Consider the following 19,175-nt stretch of genomic DNA (forward strand, 5'->3'; position numbering starts at 1 on the left):
GAGGAAGGGGAGAGAGGGGTGTGACGGTGAGGAGGGAGAGAGAGGGGTGCGACGGTGAGGAGGGAGAGAGAGGGGTGTGACGGTGAGGAGGGAGAGAGAGGGGTACGACGGTGAGGAGGGAGAGAGAGGAGGGTGTTAAGCAGGAGACAACGTTAATTAGGTATGAGGTTGGATAGAGAGAGGGAGTCTGTGAGGGAGAAGAGGGAGCAGATGGAGAAAAGTTTGCAGAGTAATGAGGGGTGTGTGTGTGTGTCCCCTCCTTTACCTCGAAGGCTTTGTCCAGCTGGTTCATCTCTCTGAGTTGGTTGCCCTTGGAGAAGTGAAGCTCTGCCCTGACAGACATGTCTATAGGGTTCTGCAGTAGGGCCTTGTCTAGAGCATCCAGAGCCTGGAGGAAGAGGAGATAATTAGTACACATAGGGATAGACTTTCATGAATAGGGATAGACTTCCATGGATATTTTACCTTTATTTAAGTAGGCAAGTCAGTTAAGAACAAATTCTTATTTTCAATGACGGCCTAGGAACGGTGGGTTAACTGCCTGTTCAGGGGCAGAACAAAAGATTAACCTACACGCTGCATTTCGGTCTGACTCTCTTCTTACAACAGACAGACACGCTGCGTTTTGGTCCGCCTCTCCTTCGACACAAGAAACCCGTTACAGAGTGTAATGTTTACTGTTCGTTTTTATTTTTTATTTCACTTTTGTATATTATCTACTTCACTTGCTTTGGCAATGTTAACATATGATGAAACCTGAGAGATTTGAAGGGGAAAGAAAAGAACGAGGAAGAGAGGTGGGAATTTTATGTAATTTACTTTTGCCTCTGGGAGAGAAAAGTCTCATCCTTGAGATGACATAAATATCATCAATCGCTTTTATTTTCCTTTATTGTCCTACTTCCCTTTGACAGAGATAAAAAAAATCCATTTTTAAAAACCATGTATAAAACCCACATTAATGGGATATCGACATAGTGAAGCTAACAGATCTGGAAGCGTAGGAATATCCCTGGTGGGTTAGTATGTAGACACTGGACAGAAACACACTCAGACAATCCAAAGGGAGGATGGTGTGAAATCCGGTCTTCTGTCTGAGACAGAGAAGATAAACGTCCTCTAGTCCAGTCTTTCAAAAGCCCAGGTCCGTGGACCGCCGCCAGTCCATAGAGAAAGGCCTGAGAAATCCCTGCTGATTGCACTGGATTCATCTCAATCTACTAAATATGGCCCTTAGTTCATAGAACCATGGTTACGCGTGTAACCTCCGAGCTCCGATAAATGCGCTTGTGACAAACAGAGCTCTTTCTTTTTTTCTCCCTACAAGCTGGCCTCTAACTTTTGAACGGTTGGAGTTACTAGATACGACTCTCAGGGAACACGGACGTGCCTGCTGTTTCCCTCTACGGAGGTCACAAGCTGTGCAGGACACGTTGGAACGCACACAATCCCATTTGAAAGCAATGCAATGCTTCTTCCCAATACCTTTCTCAAGCATTTTAGTGACGACATACCATAAATCCTTTAGATTGAAATGTGGCCTCCCTGATTTGACATATCTTAGAGCTTTATCATGTTTATTGAGACAAAGGCAGTAAGGCCAAATTCAACATTTTCATCAAATAATATATATACTTTTTTGTTGTTGATGATACTACCAGGTGTCCTAAAATAGACAATCAAATATCTTGATGAACTATGTTATTACTGTCCTAAACAAATGATATGTGTTAGGCCCAGGAGGCTGGTGGCACCTTAATGGGGGAGGAGTGGAATCAGTAGAACAGTATCATACATCAAATGTCCAGCCATTATTATGAGCCGTCCTCCCCTCAGCAGCCTCCACTGCTGTGAGGGTAGTAGATATAATAGAGAAAATGCATAGAAAAATTGGTGTTCTGAATAAAAAAGCGATTGTCAATATTTTTATACCCAAGCGGCCTCCAGAGGAAGAAGGCCTTAATCTGGCCGTTCCCTGCTTCTCTAGTCAGCCCCCCACATAACCTCTGTGTTGTTTTTGGAAGAAAATACTATTTTTAGCAGCGAGTCTAAATCTCGAATGGCACCCTATTCCGTATAAGTAGTGCACTACACAGGGATTGGAGTGCCATTTGGGACACAGGGATTACATCCATTCTGTTTGAGTATCTACAGATGGGCCCCCAGAGACGGAGGGATGGAATGAAGGATGGAGTGAGGGATGGAATGAGGGATGGAGTGAGGGATGGCGGAGGAGGAGAATGTAATCAGATGGAGAGATGAGGTGAATGAAGTAAAGGATAGACGATCAGTGTGAACAGATGGGGATGTGATCCGGTGAGACTCGGAGGAGACAGAATCTAGATGGAATGGGTTTCCATGGTAACCACTGTTTCCGCGGCGATCACTGTCGCTGACCCCGAGGTGATATGGATTGTTCTGTTTTTTTTGACCGTCTCTTCTTATTCTTTCTCAGTCCCGTCCTTTCTTTCAAAGGCAAACACCACAGACCCAACAACACACACACACACACACACACACACACACACACACACACACACACACACACACACACACACACACACACACACACACACACACACACACACACACACACACACACACACACACACACACACACACGCACACACCTCTGTGTAGTTGCCTCGTTTGCTGTATATGGCAGACAGTAGGCGGTAACACTCGATGCAGCTCCCCTGCTTAGATATGATGCCCAGAGTCATCTTCTCTGCTTCTTTAGAGCGGCCTGCCATGGCTAACACTTGTGCCTGTATAGAGGGAGAGGTAGAGGGAGAGGTAGAGGGAGTGGGAGTGGGAGAGGGAGTGGGAGAGGGAGTGGGAGGGAGAGGGAGTGGGAGGGAGTGGGAGTGGGAGTGGGGGGGAGAGGGAGTGGGAGGGAGTGGGAGAGTGGGGAGAGGGAGAGGGAGGGCAATTCAGAGCCAGACATCCGTGGTGCTGTCCTGGTATGACTGCAGCATGTGGTATGACTGCAGCATGCCTGCATGTGTGTGTGCCTGTGTGTGTGTGTTGTGCCTCACCAGAGCCAGACAGATATCGGTGCTGTCTGGCTGAAGCGTAGCCGCTTCGCGGTACACCTGCAGAGCCTCCTCATAGCGTCCTGTGTTGTAGTACAGCGCCCCTAGTGGCGTCAGGATGTCCACCTTCCTCGTCACCTGCAGGGCCCTGGGGTCAAAGGTCAGGGAGAGGTCATGCAAGGTCCTACAGGACAGCTCCACCCATGACTCTCTTCTCTGGACAATGGGCACATGGCTATTGTTGCTCTCGTTTGACTTGTGAATCTCTCCCATATTCCCAAATTGGTTGTCACCTCTTAACTCACTTTTTGTACCAAGACTCCGCCTCCTTGTTCTCATTGGAGGAGCGAAGGAGGCGGCCCAAGTTTACCATGGCGACGTAGTGTGCCGGCTTGAGACGCACGGCATGCTGGTAGTGGGCTGCCGCCAGCGCGCCTTCTCCTGATGAGAGAAGAGTGAGAGAAAGAAAGAGAAAGAGAGAGAGAGAGAGAGAGGAACATCATGGCCCGGTCCTAGATTACTTTGTAGAGTGGTGTGAGGAATCACACTTGGTCCTCAATACCAACAAGACCAAAGAGATGTGCATAGACTTCAGGAAGCGTACAACATCTATCAGAGGTCAGAGGTCAGAATATAGAGATTGTAGAGGAATATAAATATCTGGGTGTCCTCTTGGACAATAAACTTCAGTGGAGCAAATAAAAAGAGCCAACAGAGACTGTACTTTATAAACAGTTGGGTTATTTTAATATAGACTCTACTATACTGACTCTGTTTTACAAATCCTTTATTGAGAGTATTTAAACTTTTTGTACTGTTTGTTGGTTTGGCAACGCTGTCAGCCAGAGAAACATGCTGAGAAGGATTATCACCACAGCAAGCAAGTTACTTGGAGTCAAACAGACAGGCCTGGATGAGATCTTTAAGGTCAGGGCCCTCCGCAAGGCTCACAAAATCATTTTAGACCCAAGTCACACCCTGTACCTGGACTTTGAATTACTCCCCTCTGGGCGCAGGTATAGGGCCCCCCTCAGCAGGAAGAACAGAACGAGACAATCATTTGTGCCAGGTGTGATATCCCTCCGAAACAGCTCGGGCGAATGTTTCCATTGACACCGTAAGGCCAGCAGGCCAGTCTTTTCTTCTTCTTTATTTCATGTTTTACTTCTTATTTCTTACTATTATTCTTTTTATTGGTGCGTAACTGTTATGAAAGTTGTATTGTCAATTTTGTTTTGTATTTAAATGCCACTTTAAATGTGTACATGACACTGCAACAACATTTCCCCTTGGGGACAATAAAGTCAGTACGTAAGTAAGAGAGAGAAAGAGGTGTGAGTAAGCTAAAACTTTATTTGCAAACAGATCAACACTCTCCTCTCCTACCAACCCGACTGAACTCACCGGTATCGACCAGAAACACTCCATAGTTATTATGCAGGTCCGAGCTGTCCGGGCAGCTCTCTATGCCTTGCAGATAAACGTCATTGGCCTCCGCAAACCGCTTCTATAATAAAAAGAATACGAGATCAATAAAATAGTTATATTGAATTATTAAGTATGAACTGATATGTGTGAAATTGTGGCTATGCTGAGATACGGTCAGATAGAACCTGTGGTAATACAAGGTTAAGGAGTCAGCGAGTGTTTAATTGAACAAGCCAAAGTAATGGCACAGTGACTGGAGTTACCGGCAGCGAGAATAACGATCTACAGCCAATTTGAATTGAATTCTGAATCCATGGAAAGGGGGAAGGGAAGATATAGCAGAACTCACATTGCCGAACATGCTCTTACAAAAGTGTGTGTGTGTGAGTGCATACTAAGTATGTATGTGAGAGAATGTGTGTATTTTTGTGTTTGTATGCAACCAGTGCATAGATGGAGACATCACTGGAATGCTGTGTGTATTACCTGCAAAGCATGTGTGTGTGTGTGTGTGTGTGTGTTACCTGCTCTGCATAAAGTGATGCTAGACTGGAATAGGCGTCAGCGAAGTGTGGACCGAACCGAATGGAGTCCCTCAACAGAGCCTCCGCCTCTTCCTTCTTCCCTTGGGACCTGAAATAACATCATCATCGTCAACATCCTCATATGGCTACGTTGTGTCCGGCACACACATACACCCGCTGTGTATCCATACAGTAGATGACCTGGAAACGGTGTCAGGCCCAGCAGGAGTAATGGGAACCCATGTTGGGTCTGTCTCTAGGCCCGAGGCTGTATGTTCACAGGTCGTAATTGAAAATATAGACCTGATGGATCTGTAGCGCAATAATGAAGTTAATTTGTGTTTCTACATTAGAGCTAGCCAGGCTAGCGTATGTGTGTGTGTGTGTGTGTGTGTGTGTGTGTGTGTGTGTGTGTGTGTGTGTGTGTGTGTGTGTGTGTGTGTGTGTGTGTGTGTGTGTGTGTGTGTGTGTGTGTGTGTGTGTGTGTGTGTGTGTGTGTGTGTGTGTGTGTGTGTGTGTGTTATAAACACTTTACACTCCCATCGATGTTGATGTTGATGGATCTGTAGCTCAATAATGGAGTTAATTTGTGTTGCCATTATTGCTGTGTTTCTCCATTAGAGCCAGCCAGGCAAGCAGGAATGCTGCTGTGTGTGTACTACAAACACCGTACACACCCATCAATGAGAAGAGAGTAGCTGGGGGCAATAATGCAGAGAGTAAACAAACAGTAACAGAAATCTCCCACTGTCTTGGCTAATGCCAAGTCTGCTGCGCTGGTGTATCTGTCCTGGTGTGTGTGTGTGTGTGTGTGTGTGTGTGTGTGTGTGTGTGTGTGTGTGTGTGTGTGTGTGTGTGTGTGTGTGTGTGTGTGTGTGTGTGTGTGTGTGTGTGTGTGTGTGTGTGTGTGTGTGAAAGTGTTTTGTTGTTCTAACGAGCCCCCCCCGCAGCCCCTCCTCTTTGTGTCAACCCAGTGATTTCATGAGTGCTCTGTTTATCTGTGTGTTAAACAAATGTTTTTCCAATCAGCTTTCTGCCAGAGTGACAGGGATGAGTAGAGCAGAGCAATGTCGATGATATGACAACCACGCACGCACACACACACACACACACACACACACACACACACACACACACACACACACACACACACACACACACACACACACACACACACACACACACACACACACACACACACACACACACACACACACACACACACACACACACACACACAGCCCTATTGAGCAACAAGCAGAACAGCTCGACACTGCGTGTCTAAACTATTTCCCCTCAGCGCTATGACTTGGTGAGAAAGAATATTCTGCTAATGTAACCCATTTAACCTCAGGTAGTGCACTTTGTGTCACTCGTTATGTGAGCTGCAGGGAAAGTGTGTGTGTTTATGCATGTGTTTGTGTATGTACGAATGAATGGGGTGCGAGCCTTGTGCTGAGGCCTCTGAGTGCATGCACAATGTGTGTGTGTGTGCACGCATGTCGTGTGTCCATGCATGTGTGTGCATATGCATGCAGGTGTGTGTGCGTATATATCCTACTTGAGCAGGTTTCCCAGGTTGAACAGGGCTCTGTTGTGCTGGGGGTTGGTGTCCAGGGCGGTCCTGTAGTAGTGCTCGGCATCATCTGGGTGGCGTGTCAGAGTACCCAGGTTGTTCATGGCACTGGCATGGCGAGGGTACAACCTGGAGAGGTTAGAGGAGGGGGAAGGGAGGAGGAGAGCAGGAAAGTAGTTCAGGTAGAAAAAGGAGAAAAAAAACAGGTATCTTCAAGTTCCAATCTGGAAGAAAACATTCTTTCATCACATTTTGTGATGACCGCTACTGGTTGAAAAGGTGCCTGATCGGTCTGGTCCTTGAAATCAGTGACAGCGATAGGAAGCAATTTAGCACTTTGGGGGCATGTGACCCCTCTCATGTATCCTTACATGACCCCATAGCACTACAAGAAGACGACATGACCCCCATGATACCGTCATTAGGATAAGTGGTTGTTATTCTGATAACGGTTATCATACCCCAAATGGCTTCTGTAAATCAATCATTCTAGAGCATCTGAATAAGGCATGAAACGCTCTTATAGAGCATCTGAATAAGGCATGAAATGCTCTTATAGAGCATCTGAAACGCTCTTAAGAGCATCTGAAAAGGCATGAATGCTCTTATAGAGCATCTGAATAAGGCATGAAACGCTCTTATAGAGCATCTGAATAAGGCATGAAACGCTCTTATAGAGCATCTGAATAAGGCATGAATGCTCTTATAGAGCATCTGAATAAGGCATGAAACGCTCTTATAGAGCATCTGAATAAGGCATGAATGCTCTTATAGAGCATCTGAATAAGGCATGAATAGAGCATCTGAATCTTTTAGAGCATCTGAATAAGGCATGAATGCTCTTATAGAGCATCTGAATAAGGCATGAATGCTCTTATAGAGCATCTGAATAAGGCATGAAACGCTCTTATAGAGCATCTGAATAAGGCATGAATGCTCTTATAGAGCATCTGAATAAGGCATGAAACGCTCTTATAGAGCATCTGAATAAGGCATGAAACGCTCTTATAGAGCATCTGAATAAGGCATGAAACGCTCTTATAGAGCATCTGAATAAGGCATGAAACGCTCTTATAGAGCATCTGAATAAGGCATGAAACGCTCTTATAGAGCATCTGAATAAGGCATGAATGCTCTTATAGAGCATCTGAATAAGGCATGAAACGCTCTTATAGAGCATCTGAATAAGGCATGAAACGCTCTTATAGAGCATCTGAATAAGGCATGAACGCTCTTATAGAGCATCTGAATAAGGCATGAATGCTCTTTTAGAGCATCTGAATAAGGCATGAATGCTCTTTTAGAGCATCTGAATAAGGCATGAATGCTCTTTTAGAGCATCTGAATAAGGCATGAAACGCTCTTATAGAGCATCTGAATAAGGCATGAATGCTCTTATAGAGCATCTGAATAAGGCATGAAACGCTCTTATAGAGCATCTGAATAAGGCATGAAACGCTCTTATAGAGCATCTGAATAAGGCATGAATGCTCTTTTAGAGCATCTGAATAAGGCATGAATGCTCTTTTAGAGCATCTGAATAAGGCATGAATGCTCTTTTAGAGCATCTGAATAAGGCATGAATGCTATTTTAGAGCATTGAGTGCTTTAAGAAAGGATCGGGTCAAAGGTGGCATGCAATTGCAACCCATTTGTATTATTAGTGGCATAACTATGAGAGACACCCATCACAACCTCGGGGGCAAGAGGTGAAACAACGCCACGGCAACCGTGTCCATTTACATGGCAACTTAGTCTCCTTTCCATCACAGTTTACGTTGCCTTTCAGTGTGACACTGTGTTACGGATACAAGTATCCTGTGTGTGTGTTTCTTTTCTCTCCTTCTCCCATCACAGGTGAAAATCATCACTCCCCAATCAGTCACCAATCCAATCATCAATCAGAAGACACACCTCCTCCTGTTTCCTACCCTATCACAGTTCCTTTCCCTTGGTTTAAAAACCCTGTCAGTTGTTTGCTCTACAGCTCAATCTCTCTGTAAATGCCATGTCTGTAGGTCTCTGTGTTTCACTCTCTCGTTGTGTATTAACCTCTCTTTTGTTTGAGCACCTCCATAGCACTTTGTCATCACCTGTGAGTATTGTTTTGGCTATGGTGTTTGTTTGCTGGTGGGAAAAGGGGGAACCAAGACAAGTCGCCCATGGGCATACACTACCCGTAGGTAGACTTTGTTAAATACACTAGTTAGAACTGGGCGGACCATCCACTGTATTTTTGGTTAGTTAGCTGTTGTTAAAGTAGGCTAGTCTAGCTTAGGGGTGTTTTTGAATACTTATTGCTTCTTTCCTTGGGTCCAGCTCAGCCCCTTTTCCTGCTCCCCCATTACCGTGTGTTCATTAATAAACCCTGAGTTTGACGGTAGATTTCAGTAGTCGTGGTTATTTCGTTCTCACTTTTACTTTGTCACTATTCTAATTTGCATGAGTTATGTTACGGGTCTCATTACCATCCCCCCTAGACTGTCGGGCCAAAAGGGATTCGTAAACACACTGCCTCGAAAGGAAGCAGTGTGGACTTAGTGGCACGCACACTGATGTAAGCACACTATTGATCCCCACACACACACACCATCACCCACACACACACCATCACCCAATCTAATGTCTTAGCAGGGGACCAGAACACGAAACCTGAAAAGCAAACGAATAAAACAACCTCTAAAGAATGCAACAAAACCCACAACTCCAGGGTATAACAAGATACAGGCAGGAGAAGGTATTAGAGGGGAAGAGGGAAAGAGAGCGAGGGGGAGCACACTTCTGCTTGTCAGAGATAGGGGAACGGGGATGAAATGATGGGGTATTCGGAGGATGGAGATGGACGGATAGGGGGATGAAATGATGGGGTATTCAGAGGATGGAGATGGCCGGATAGGGGGATGAAATGATGGGCGGATAGGGGATGAAATGATGGGGTATTCGGAGGATGGAGATGGATGGATAGGGGGGGATGAAATGAAATGGGGTATTCGGAGGATGGAGATGGATGGATAGGGGGATGAAATGATGGGCGGATAGGGGGATGAAATTATGGGGTATTCGGAGGATGGAGATGGCCGGATAGGGGGATGAAGGGGATTATGGGGATGAAATATACGGGGGATGGAGATGGATGGATGAAATGATGGGGATGAAATGATGGGGTATTCGGAGGATGGAGATGGGCGGATAGGGGGATGAAATGATGGGGTATTTGGAGGATGGAGATGGATGGATAGGGGATAAAATGATGGGGTATTCAGAGGATGGAGATGGATGGACGGGGGAGGAGGAATATAGAAGGGGGGAATGGAACTGAGGGAGGTCTGAGATATGCATCCCTATACACACACACACACACACACACACACACTCTAGCTAAGCCGGCTCACGGAGCATCCTTCAGTGAGCCTCTACATCTCTGCCAGGGGGAATGGAAAGGTAAAAAGAACAAACTGTAGAAAGAGAAAAGAATGTTCCCACTGGACCTAAACCCTTCTGTCCAAATAAGTCAAACTGGCTCTAGCCAGCCCCTGGTAAACTGGGAGAGAGGAGAAAGGAAGAGGGGAGAGAGGAGAGGGGAGAGGGGAGAGAGGAGGGGAGAGAGGAGGAGGGAAGAGAGACTCAGATACAGTAGTAGAAGACACACAGCATGATTTCCTTGCTCAGTCAAATACTAATGACTGAGACAAACAACTCTCACACACACTCACAACCACACATAAACAAAATGACAGAGCACTGTAAGGATAATCAGTTATGATTCAAGAAGAAGGGGGATGGTATCCTTCTGGGGGGAGCTGGACTGGGGGATAAATATATATCCTTCTGGGTCTGTAGGAGCTGGACTGGGGGATAAATATATAGTCTTCTGGGTCTGTAGGAGCTGGACTGGGGGATAAATATATAGTCTTCTGGGTCTGTAGGAGCCAGGGCCAGTGACAGGCAGAACAAATGGATCCCCTCTTTCATTAGGTACAGTGCTGCGTGTGTGTATCTCACTGAGATGAATGGGGTGAAAGTCTTCTGGGTCTGTAACTGACTGGGGGACAAGGCCATTACATGCTGGGGGATAGAATATGCAATCTAGTCTGTGCTGGTGGGGGTGTGTCTGTAGGAGCTGTGGGGGTGTGCCTGTCTCTGTGTCTGTCTGTGTCTTCTGGGTCTGTCTCAGGCAGAACAAATGATGTCTTTGTGTACAGTGCTGCGTGTGTGTATCTCACTGAGATGAATGGGGTGAAAGCATCGATCTGAGACAAGGCCATTACATGCTTGAGAATATGCAATCTAGTGTGTGTGTGTGTGTGTGTGTGTGTGTGTGTGTGTGTGTGTGTGTGTGTGTGTGTGTGTGTGTGTGTGTGTGTGTGTGTGTGTGTGTGTGTGTGTGTGCAAGCATTAGAGCGTGTGTGCGCCTTTATGCATTTATGTGCAGCAAACAGAGTTCCTCTGATTTAATAAAAGAGTGTTTTGTAATTAATTGAGTGGGCGGACCATCAACCTAAGACAATCAATAACGTGTCTCCTACTTAAAGTCATTCATTCTAGTTACTTAAGGCCTGGAGGTACAGTCTAGACACTATAGGGACGACATGCCATATGAAGAAAGATGTCCTCTGTTTGTCCTGGTGCACGGACGGAGGGCTGAACTGTTCTCCATTGAGATCTACCTGACCGTTTCATGACCGCTTGCTGATTGAGGTTTGGAGCCAAACTTTCTGACCGTTTCTCAAGGGGTTTTCTTACCTCAACTGTAATTTTGACTGTAACTTGAACACTTTATCTTTCAGGTCCTGGAGTGACTGAGGCCACCTGAGGTTCCAAACATGTGGTTTTGGCAGAATGACCGAATCCCTCAACGTGGAAAGCTGATGGTGTTATTGTGGTTGAGGAATGCCTGCGGTTTGGCGGGACTGTGTCCCATTGACATGGTGATCAGGATGAAACACGTAAACCCCCTCATATTACTGTAGTTTTACTTTATTGGACACTGAGACTGACTTTAGAGCAGATTTGTAGTGGTGTAAACAGCAAAAGCTCTGATATTATGGACACTATAACTGACCTGAGAGCAGTTTTGTAGTGGTGGATGGCCTCCTGGTGGCGCCCTCTGTCTTTCAGGAAGTTGGCATAGTTGTAGTGAACCTTGGCGTTGTGAGGCAGCGTCTGGATGCCAGACCTATAGAGAGAGCGAGAGAGAGGATGAGGAATAAGTAGGAGAGGCAGTGAAACAGATGTGTGCTTGCACGAGCTAGCAAGTGACTTTGGGTACTGTTAAACAGTAGTATAACTTGTGCTCATTTACGATAGTTTGAAGTTGTAGACATGATATTGTTCTCAGAAATCAGTCCTGAGTGCGCAGCCAGACTTTCCTGACTCGATAGACTATATGCAGTGCACTGACTAGTTTTTCATGCACGCTTTTTTACTTGAGAAATAACGCAAAACTGCTTCTCTCGTTCCATGATACTGTTTGCACACATAGGCCTAAATGTCTTTACTCATAGCCTTTGCCTGTCTATACAGAATACTAATATCGTATCGTTGCCTATTTGTAGATTTCCCCCCAAAACATCTGCTGTTGATATGACATTATAGGAGGACTGAATAGTTTGAACGGGTGTTTCTTTGGTAATCGGACGAGGGTCGCTCTTTGAAAATGGAGATGAATAGCCTACTCGAACAAGTTAAATGAATTATGCAGATATGTGAATTATGAATAAGAAAAAGCATGAGGGCTAAAACCTCTCAAATATTTCAAAGCACTCTGAGTAGACCATTTTAAAACCCTTTATTCATTGGCTATTTGGCAAATGGTCAGTATAAAAAGATACACATATGAGATTCTGCTAAACCAGCCTTGATTAAGTGGAGGGTAGAGGCTCTGCTTGGTTTTGGACGGAAACCAATAGTTTCAAACTACAAGATTCACCGGAGCAAAGGGCACTATGTCACCTCCCATGGCAGCGCAAGCTAGCTGATGTTAGCAAGTAAATCGCCTAACCTGGCAGAGTGAGAGATGGAGGTAGGTATGGAGGGATGGAGGTAGGGAGGGAGGGAGGGATGGAGGTAGGGAGGGAGGGATGGAGGTAGAGAGGGATGGATTGGAGGTAGAGGGATGGGATAGAGGGATGGGAGGTAGAGGGATAGATTGAGAGGGAGGGATAGATTGATGGATAGATGGAGGTAGAGAGGGATGGATGGGGGTGGAATGAGGGAGGGAAGGTAGGGATGGAGGTAGGGAGGGATGGATGAGGATAGATGGAGGTAGAGAGGGATGGATGGATGGAGGTAGGGAGTGTGGAATGAGGTAGGAAGGGATGGAGGTACGCAGGGATTGAGGTAGAGAGGGATGGAGGTTGGGAGGGAGGTAGAGTGGGATGGAGGTAGGGAGGGATGGAGGTAGGGAGGGATAGAGGTAGGGAGTGAGGGATGGGGTAGGGAGGGATAGAGGTAGAGAGGGATGGAGGGAGGGATGGGGGTAGGGAGGTAGGGAGGGATTAAGGTAGAGAGGGATGGAGGTTGGGAGGGAGGGATGGGGTAGGGAGGGATGGAGGTAGGGAGGGATTGAGGTAGGGAGTGAGGGATGGGGTAGGGAGGGATGGAGGTAGAGAGGGATGGATGTAGGGAGTGAGGGATGGAGGTAGGCAGGGATGGGGTAGGGAGTGAGGGATGGGGTATGGAGTGAGGGATGGGGTAGGGAGTGAGGGATGGGGTAGGGAGTGAGGGATGGGGGTAGGGAGTGAGGGATGGGGTAGGGAGGCATGGAGGTAGATAGGCAGGGAGGTAGAGAGGGATAGAGGTAGAGAGGGATGGAGGTAGGGAGGGAGGGATGGGGGTAGGGAGGGATGGAGGTAGGCAGGGATTGAGGTAGAGAGGGATGGAAGTTGGGAGGGATAGAGGTAGGGAGTGAGGGATGGGGTAGGGAGGGATGGAGGTAGAGAGGGATGGAGGTAGGCAGGGATGGGGTGGGGGTGAGGGATGGGGTGAGGGATGGGGTAGGGAGTGAGGGATGGGGTAGGGAGTAGGGAGGGATGGGGTAGGGGGAGGGAGGGAGGGATGGGGTAGGGAGGAGGGATGGGGTAGGGAGTGAGGGATGGGGAGGGAGGAGGGATGGGGTAGGGGGAGTAGGGAGGGGATGGGGAGGGATGGAGGTAGGGAGGGAGGGATGGAGGTGAGGGATGGGGAGGGAGGGATGGAGGTATGCAGGGATGGGGTAGGGAGTGAGGAATGGGGTAGGGAGGGATGGAGGTAGGCAGGGAGAGAGTTAGAGAGGGATGAAGGTAGGGAGGGAGGGATGATGGATGGAGGGTGGGATGGAGGTTGGGAGGGATGGAGGTAGGGAGGGATGTGGGTAGGGAGTGGGGGATGGGGGTAGGGAGTGAGGGATGGGGGTTGGGAGAGAGGGTTGGGGTAGGGAGTGAGGGATGGGGTAGGGAGGGATGGATGGGGGAGGGATGGATGGAGGTAGGGAGGGAGGGATGGATGGAGGTAGGGAGGGATGGATGGAGGTAAGGAGAGATGGATGGAGGGATGGATGGAAGTAGGGAGAGATGGAGGTAGGGAGGGAGGGATGGATGGAGGGATGGAGGTAGGGAGGGAGGGATGGATGGAAGTTGGGAGAGATGGAGGTAGGGAGGGAGGGATGGATGGAGGGATGGAGGTAGAGAGGGAGGGATGGATGGAAGTTGGGAGAGATGGATGGAAGTAGGGAGAGATGGAGGTAGGGAGGGATGGATGGGGGGATGAAATTTGGTGTCTTAGCAGCCTGTCCTTATCTGTTAGCGAGGCAGACAGAAAGAGGAATGGACAGATAAACTGATCGATAAACAGCATGCGGCCGAGTCTGGGAGAGAGATAGCGTCTGCTGACGACATATACTGTAGATGGGGTCAGGGGTGTGCTTGCATGCACCTGTGTGTGTGTGTGTGTGTGTGTGTGTGTGTGTGTGTGTGTGTGTGTGTGTGTGTGTGTGTGTGTGTGTGTGTGTGTGTGTGTGTGTGTGTGTGTGTGTGTGTGTGTGTGTGTGTGTGTGTGTGTGTGTGTGTGTGTGTGTGTGTGAGAGAGAGATTAGCATGCAATCTGACTTTGCCATGTTCTAATAAACAGCTTTATATTCACACCCATTAATCTGGATTGTAAAACAACATGGAAATGAGAGAGTGTGGAAGGAAGGAGAGGAAGGGTAAATAGTAGGAGAGAGGAAGGGTAAATAGTAGGAGAGAGGAAGGGTAAATAGTAGGAGAGAGGAAGGGTAAATAGTAGGAGAGAGGAAGAGAATATGTGCGTGGAAAGAGCGAGCCTCCCTAATGTGCTACTGGTGATGAATAACTCAAGCCATTCCATTAATCCAGGGTCTGACACGCACACACATACACATCCCATCCCACCCACCACTCACCCCATACCACTGACCTGAAGAGGGCCTCCCGGGACAGCCAGATGTCGTTCTGCTGAACGGTCTTCCAGGAGAAGAGCAGGAGGAGCAGCAGCGTGGAGACGGTCAAGGCCGTGGTGCCCCAGCGACCCACCACAGAACACAACCTGCCCAGGCCAAGGGCCACCAGGATACAGTAACCCATACTGGGGGAGGAGGAAGGGGGTAAAGGGAAGTGAGAGGGAGAGGGGAGGGCAGAAAGATGGGGATGAAAGGTCAGAGAGAAGAAGGGGTGAAGATGAGGGAGAGAGGAGTGGGGGGACAGAGAGAAGGTAGAGAAATGTATGAGTGAGGAGGGGAGGCAGGGAAAGGGAGGGGAGTTGGTAGAAGTAAAGAGGGGGAAGGGAGAGATGTCGTACAGGGAAGGAGAGAAGAAAGAGGAAGACGAGGAGGGGAGCCGGAATATGGGGGGGGGGGGGGGGGGGCAGAGAGATATCTTGCAATTATCTCCCACTCAATCATCTCCAGTCCAGTGCTGCAGAGTAAATACATACATGAAGAAGACGTTCTGCTCACTAAGATAGTGCTCAAGAAGAAAACGACACGTAGTAGCCCCTCGCTAGAACAGGAAGCTCTCATTGGCCGCTCATACACTTCCTGTTTATGGTTAAGGCGTCCCTGGTCAACGTGGAGACGGAAGACAGATGACTGTCCTGACAGTTTGCGGTAAACATAGTGATGAGCCACTCCCTTAGTTGGAGGAGTCTGATGGCTTTAACAGCACGTACACACACACACACACACACACACACACACACACACACACACACACACACACACACACACACACACACACACACACACACACACACACACACACACACACACACACACACACACACACACACACACACACACACACACATACACAGAGAGAAAAGCAGGCCAGTGGACACACAAACACACCCAAGAAAATGACGTGCTTTTCAGTTATCCAGAGTTCAAGAAGTATAGCCAAGAATCCCCCCTCTCCAGTCCCACAGTAACCTGTTTTTCCACAGGAAATATAACATGGCTGCTTCCTTACAATCCCCTACCTCCCCAAACACATACACCTAAGACTGAACAAACCACATCTCCCACCCCAATGCTGTCTCACACCCCTGTGTGTGTGTGTGTGTGTGTGTGTGTGTGTGTGTGTGTGTGTGTGTGTGTGTGTGTGTGTGTGTGTGTGTGTGTGTGTGTGTGTGTGTGTGTGTGTGTGTGTGTGTGTGTGTGTGTGTGTGTGTGTGTGTGTGTATTAGCACAGGGTAAACAGGGCTCTCTCATTCCTTCCACACCATTGCAGTTCCCCTACAAACCCAGACAGAAGGTAGGAAAGTAAATCACACCAGGAGATATTCTGAGAAAACTACACCGGAGAAAATCAGCTTAAGAGAGAGAGACAGAACGTGAGAACAGGTTGAAAAAAGAGAGCAGGCAGAAAATACGGTGTTAAAAATACAGATGTGATAGAATGATTCAATGCTAGACAGACCGAGAGGAGGAGAGAGTGATTGAACCCGAGGGAGACTAAATGGGAGAGAGCTAGCGGCCAGCTATTTAAAAGCTCCTGAGTGTGTGTGTGTGTGTGTGTGTGTGTGTGTGTGTGTGTGTGTGAGAGAGAGAGAGAGAGAGAGAGAGAGAGAGAGAGAGAGAGAGAGAGAGAGAGAGAGAGAGAGAGAGAGAGAGAGAGAGAGAGAGAGAGAGAGAGAGAGAGAGAGAGAGAGAGAGAGAGAGAGAGTATACTTGGCAGTAGAAAATCTTAACAGTATATATGACCTCTCAGCTTCCCAATCAAATCCGAAGAAAATGAACAACAAACAAACAAATAGTTTGATGAAGAAAAAATCTAAGAAAGAAATAGAGAAACCTGTCCAACCAAAAACATAGAGACCCGGAAAACCTGAGTCTACACCTTCACTGTGGTGAATCACTAAAACAATACAGAAATACACTACGGAAAAAGAAGGAGCAGCACGTCAGAAATCAGCTCAATGTAATTGAAGAATCCATAGACTCTAACCACTTCTGGGAAAATTGGAAAAGACTAAACAAACAACAACACAAAGAATTATCTATCCAAAATGGAGATGTATGGGTAAACCACTTCTCCAATCTTTTTGGCTCTATAACAAAGAATAAAGATAAAAAACATATACATGATCAAATACAGATCTTAGAATCAACTATTAAAGACTACCAGAACCCACTGGATTCTCCAATTACATTGAATGAGTTACAGGACAAAATAAAAACCCTCCAACCCAAAAAGGCCTGTGGTGTTGATGGTATCCTTAATGAAATGATCAAATATACAGACAACAAATTCCAATTGGCTATACTAAAACTCTTTAACATCATCCTTAGCTCTGGCATCTTCCCCAATATTTGGAACCAAGGACTGATCACCCCAATCCACAAAAGTGGAGACAAATTTGACCCCAATAACTATCAAAGGAATATGCGTCAACAGTAACCTTGGGAAAATCCAATGCATTATCATTAACAGCAGACTCGTACATTTCCTCAATGAAAACAATGTACTGAGCAAATGTCAAATTGGCTTTTTACCAAATTACCGTACAACAGACCATGTATTCACCCTACACACCCTAATTGACAAACAAACAAACCAAAACAAAGGCAAAGTCTTCTCATGCTTTGTTGATTTAAAAAAAAACTTTGACTCAATTTGGCATGAGGGTCGGCTATACAAATTGATAGAAAATGGTGTTGGGGGTAAAACATACGACATTATAAAATCCATGTACACAAATAACAAGTGTGCGGTTAAAATTGGCAAAAAACACACACATTTCTTCACACAGGGTCGTGGAGTGAGACAGGGATGCAGCTTAAGCTCCACCCTCTTCAACATATATATCAACGAATTGACGCGGTCACTAGAACAGTCTGCAGCACCCGGCCTCACCTTACTAGAATCCGAAGTCAAATGTCTACTGTTTGCTGATGATCTGGTGCTTCTGTCACCAACCAAGGAGGGCCTACAGCAGCACCTAGATCTTCTGCACAGATTATGTCAGACCTGGGCCCTGACAGTAAATCTCAGTAAGATCAAAATAATGGTGTTCCATAAAACGTCCAGTCGCCAGGACCACAAATACAAATTCCATCTAGACACTGTTGCCCTAGAGCACACAAAAAAACTATACATACCTTGGCCTAAACATCAGCGCCACAGGTAACTTCCACAAAGCTGTGAACGATCTGAGAGACAAGGCAAGAAGGGCATTCTATGCCATCAAAAGGAACAGAAATTTCAACATACCAATTAGGATCTGGCTAAAAATACTTGAATCAGTCATTTCCCTTTATGGTTGTGAGGTCTGGGGTCCGCTCACCAACCAAGACTTCACAAAATGGGACAAACACCAAATTGAGACTCTGCATGCAGAATTCTGCAAAAATATCCTCCGTGTACAACGTAGAACACCAAATAATGCATGCAGAGCAGAATTAGGCCGATACCCACTAATTATCAAAATCCAGAAAAGAGCCGTTAAATTCTACAACCACCTAAAAGGAAGTGAATCCCAAACCTTCCATAACAAAGCCATCACCTACAGAGAGATGAACCTAGAGAAGAGTCCCCTAAGCAAGCTGGTCCTGGGGCTCTGTTCACAAACACACCCCACAGAGCCCCAGGACAACAGCACAATTAGACCCAACCAAATCATGAGAAAACAAAAAGATAATTACTTGACATATTGGAAAGAATTAACAAAAAAACAGAGCAAACTAGAATGCTATTTGGCCTTAAACAGAGAGTACACAGTGGCAGAATACCTGACCACTGTGACTGACCCAAACTTAAGGAAAGCTTTGACTATGTAGACTCAGTGAGCATAGCCTTGCTATTGAGGAAGGCCGGCTCTCAAGAGAAAGGCTATGTGCCCACTGCCCACAAAATGAGGTGGAAACTGAGCTGCACTTCCTAACCTCCTGCCCAATGTATGACCATATTAGAGAGACATATTTCCCTCAGATTACACAGATCCACAAAGAATTCGAAAACATATCCAATTTTGATAAACTCCCATATCTACTGGGGGAAATTCCACAGTGTGCCATCACAGCAGCAAGATTTGTGACCTGTTGCCACAAGAAAAGGGCAACCAGTGAAGAACAACACCATTGTAAATACAACCCATATTATGCTTATTTATTTTCCCTTG

At 46.7% G+C, this 19,175-nt stretch overlaps 1 protein-coding gene across 1 annotated transcript in view; it reads right to left on the reverse strand.

The window, feature by feature from the left end:
* LOC123994591 (protein O-mannosyl-transferase TMTC1-like) overlaps positions 1 to 19,175 on the reverse strand; it is a 130,291-nt gene that overhangs the window by 3,384 nt on the left and 107,732 nt on the right. Inside the window, exons 9-17 of the mRNA XM_046297371.1 lie at positions 14,976 to 15,143; positions 11,626 to 11,739; positions 6,549 to 6,692; positions 4,988 to 5,096; positions 4,440 to 4,542; positions 3,341 to 3,476; positions 3,039 to 3,183; positions 2,631 to 2,768; positions 266 to 388 (exon numbers count right to left, since the gene is read on the reverse strand). Coding sequence (XP_046153327.1) covers positions 266 to 388; positions 2,631 to 2,768; positions 3,039 to 3,183; positions 3,341 to 3,476; positions 4,440 to 4,542; positions 4,988 to 5,096; positions 6,549 to 6,692; positions 11,626 to 11,739; positions 14,976 to 15,143 — 1,180 coding nt within the window. The remainder of the gene's footprint in view (positions 1 to 265; positions 389 to 2,630; positions 2,769 to 3,038; positions 3,184 to 3,340; positions 3,477 to 4,439; positions 4,543 to 4,987; positions 5,097 to 6,548; positions 6,693 to 11,625; positions 11,740 to 14,975; positions 15,144 to 19,175) is intronic.

This window comes from Oncorhynchus gorbuscha, linkage group LG14 (assembly GCF_021184085.1).
Source record: "Oncorhynchus gorbuscha isolate QuinsamMale2020 ecotype Even-year linkage group LG14, OgorEven_v1.0, whole genome shotgun sequence".
Taxonomy (NCBI): Eukaryota; Metazoa; Chordata; class Actinopteri; order Salmoniformes; family Salmonidae; genus Oncorhynchus; species Oncorhynchus gorbuscha.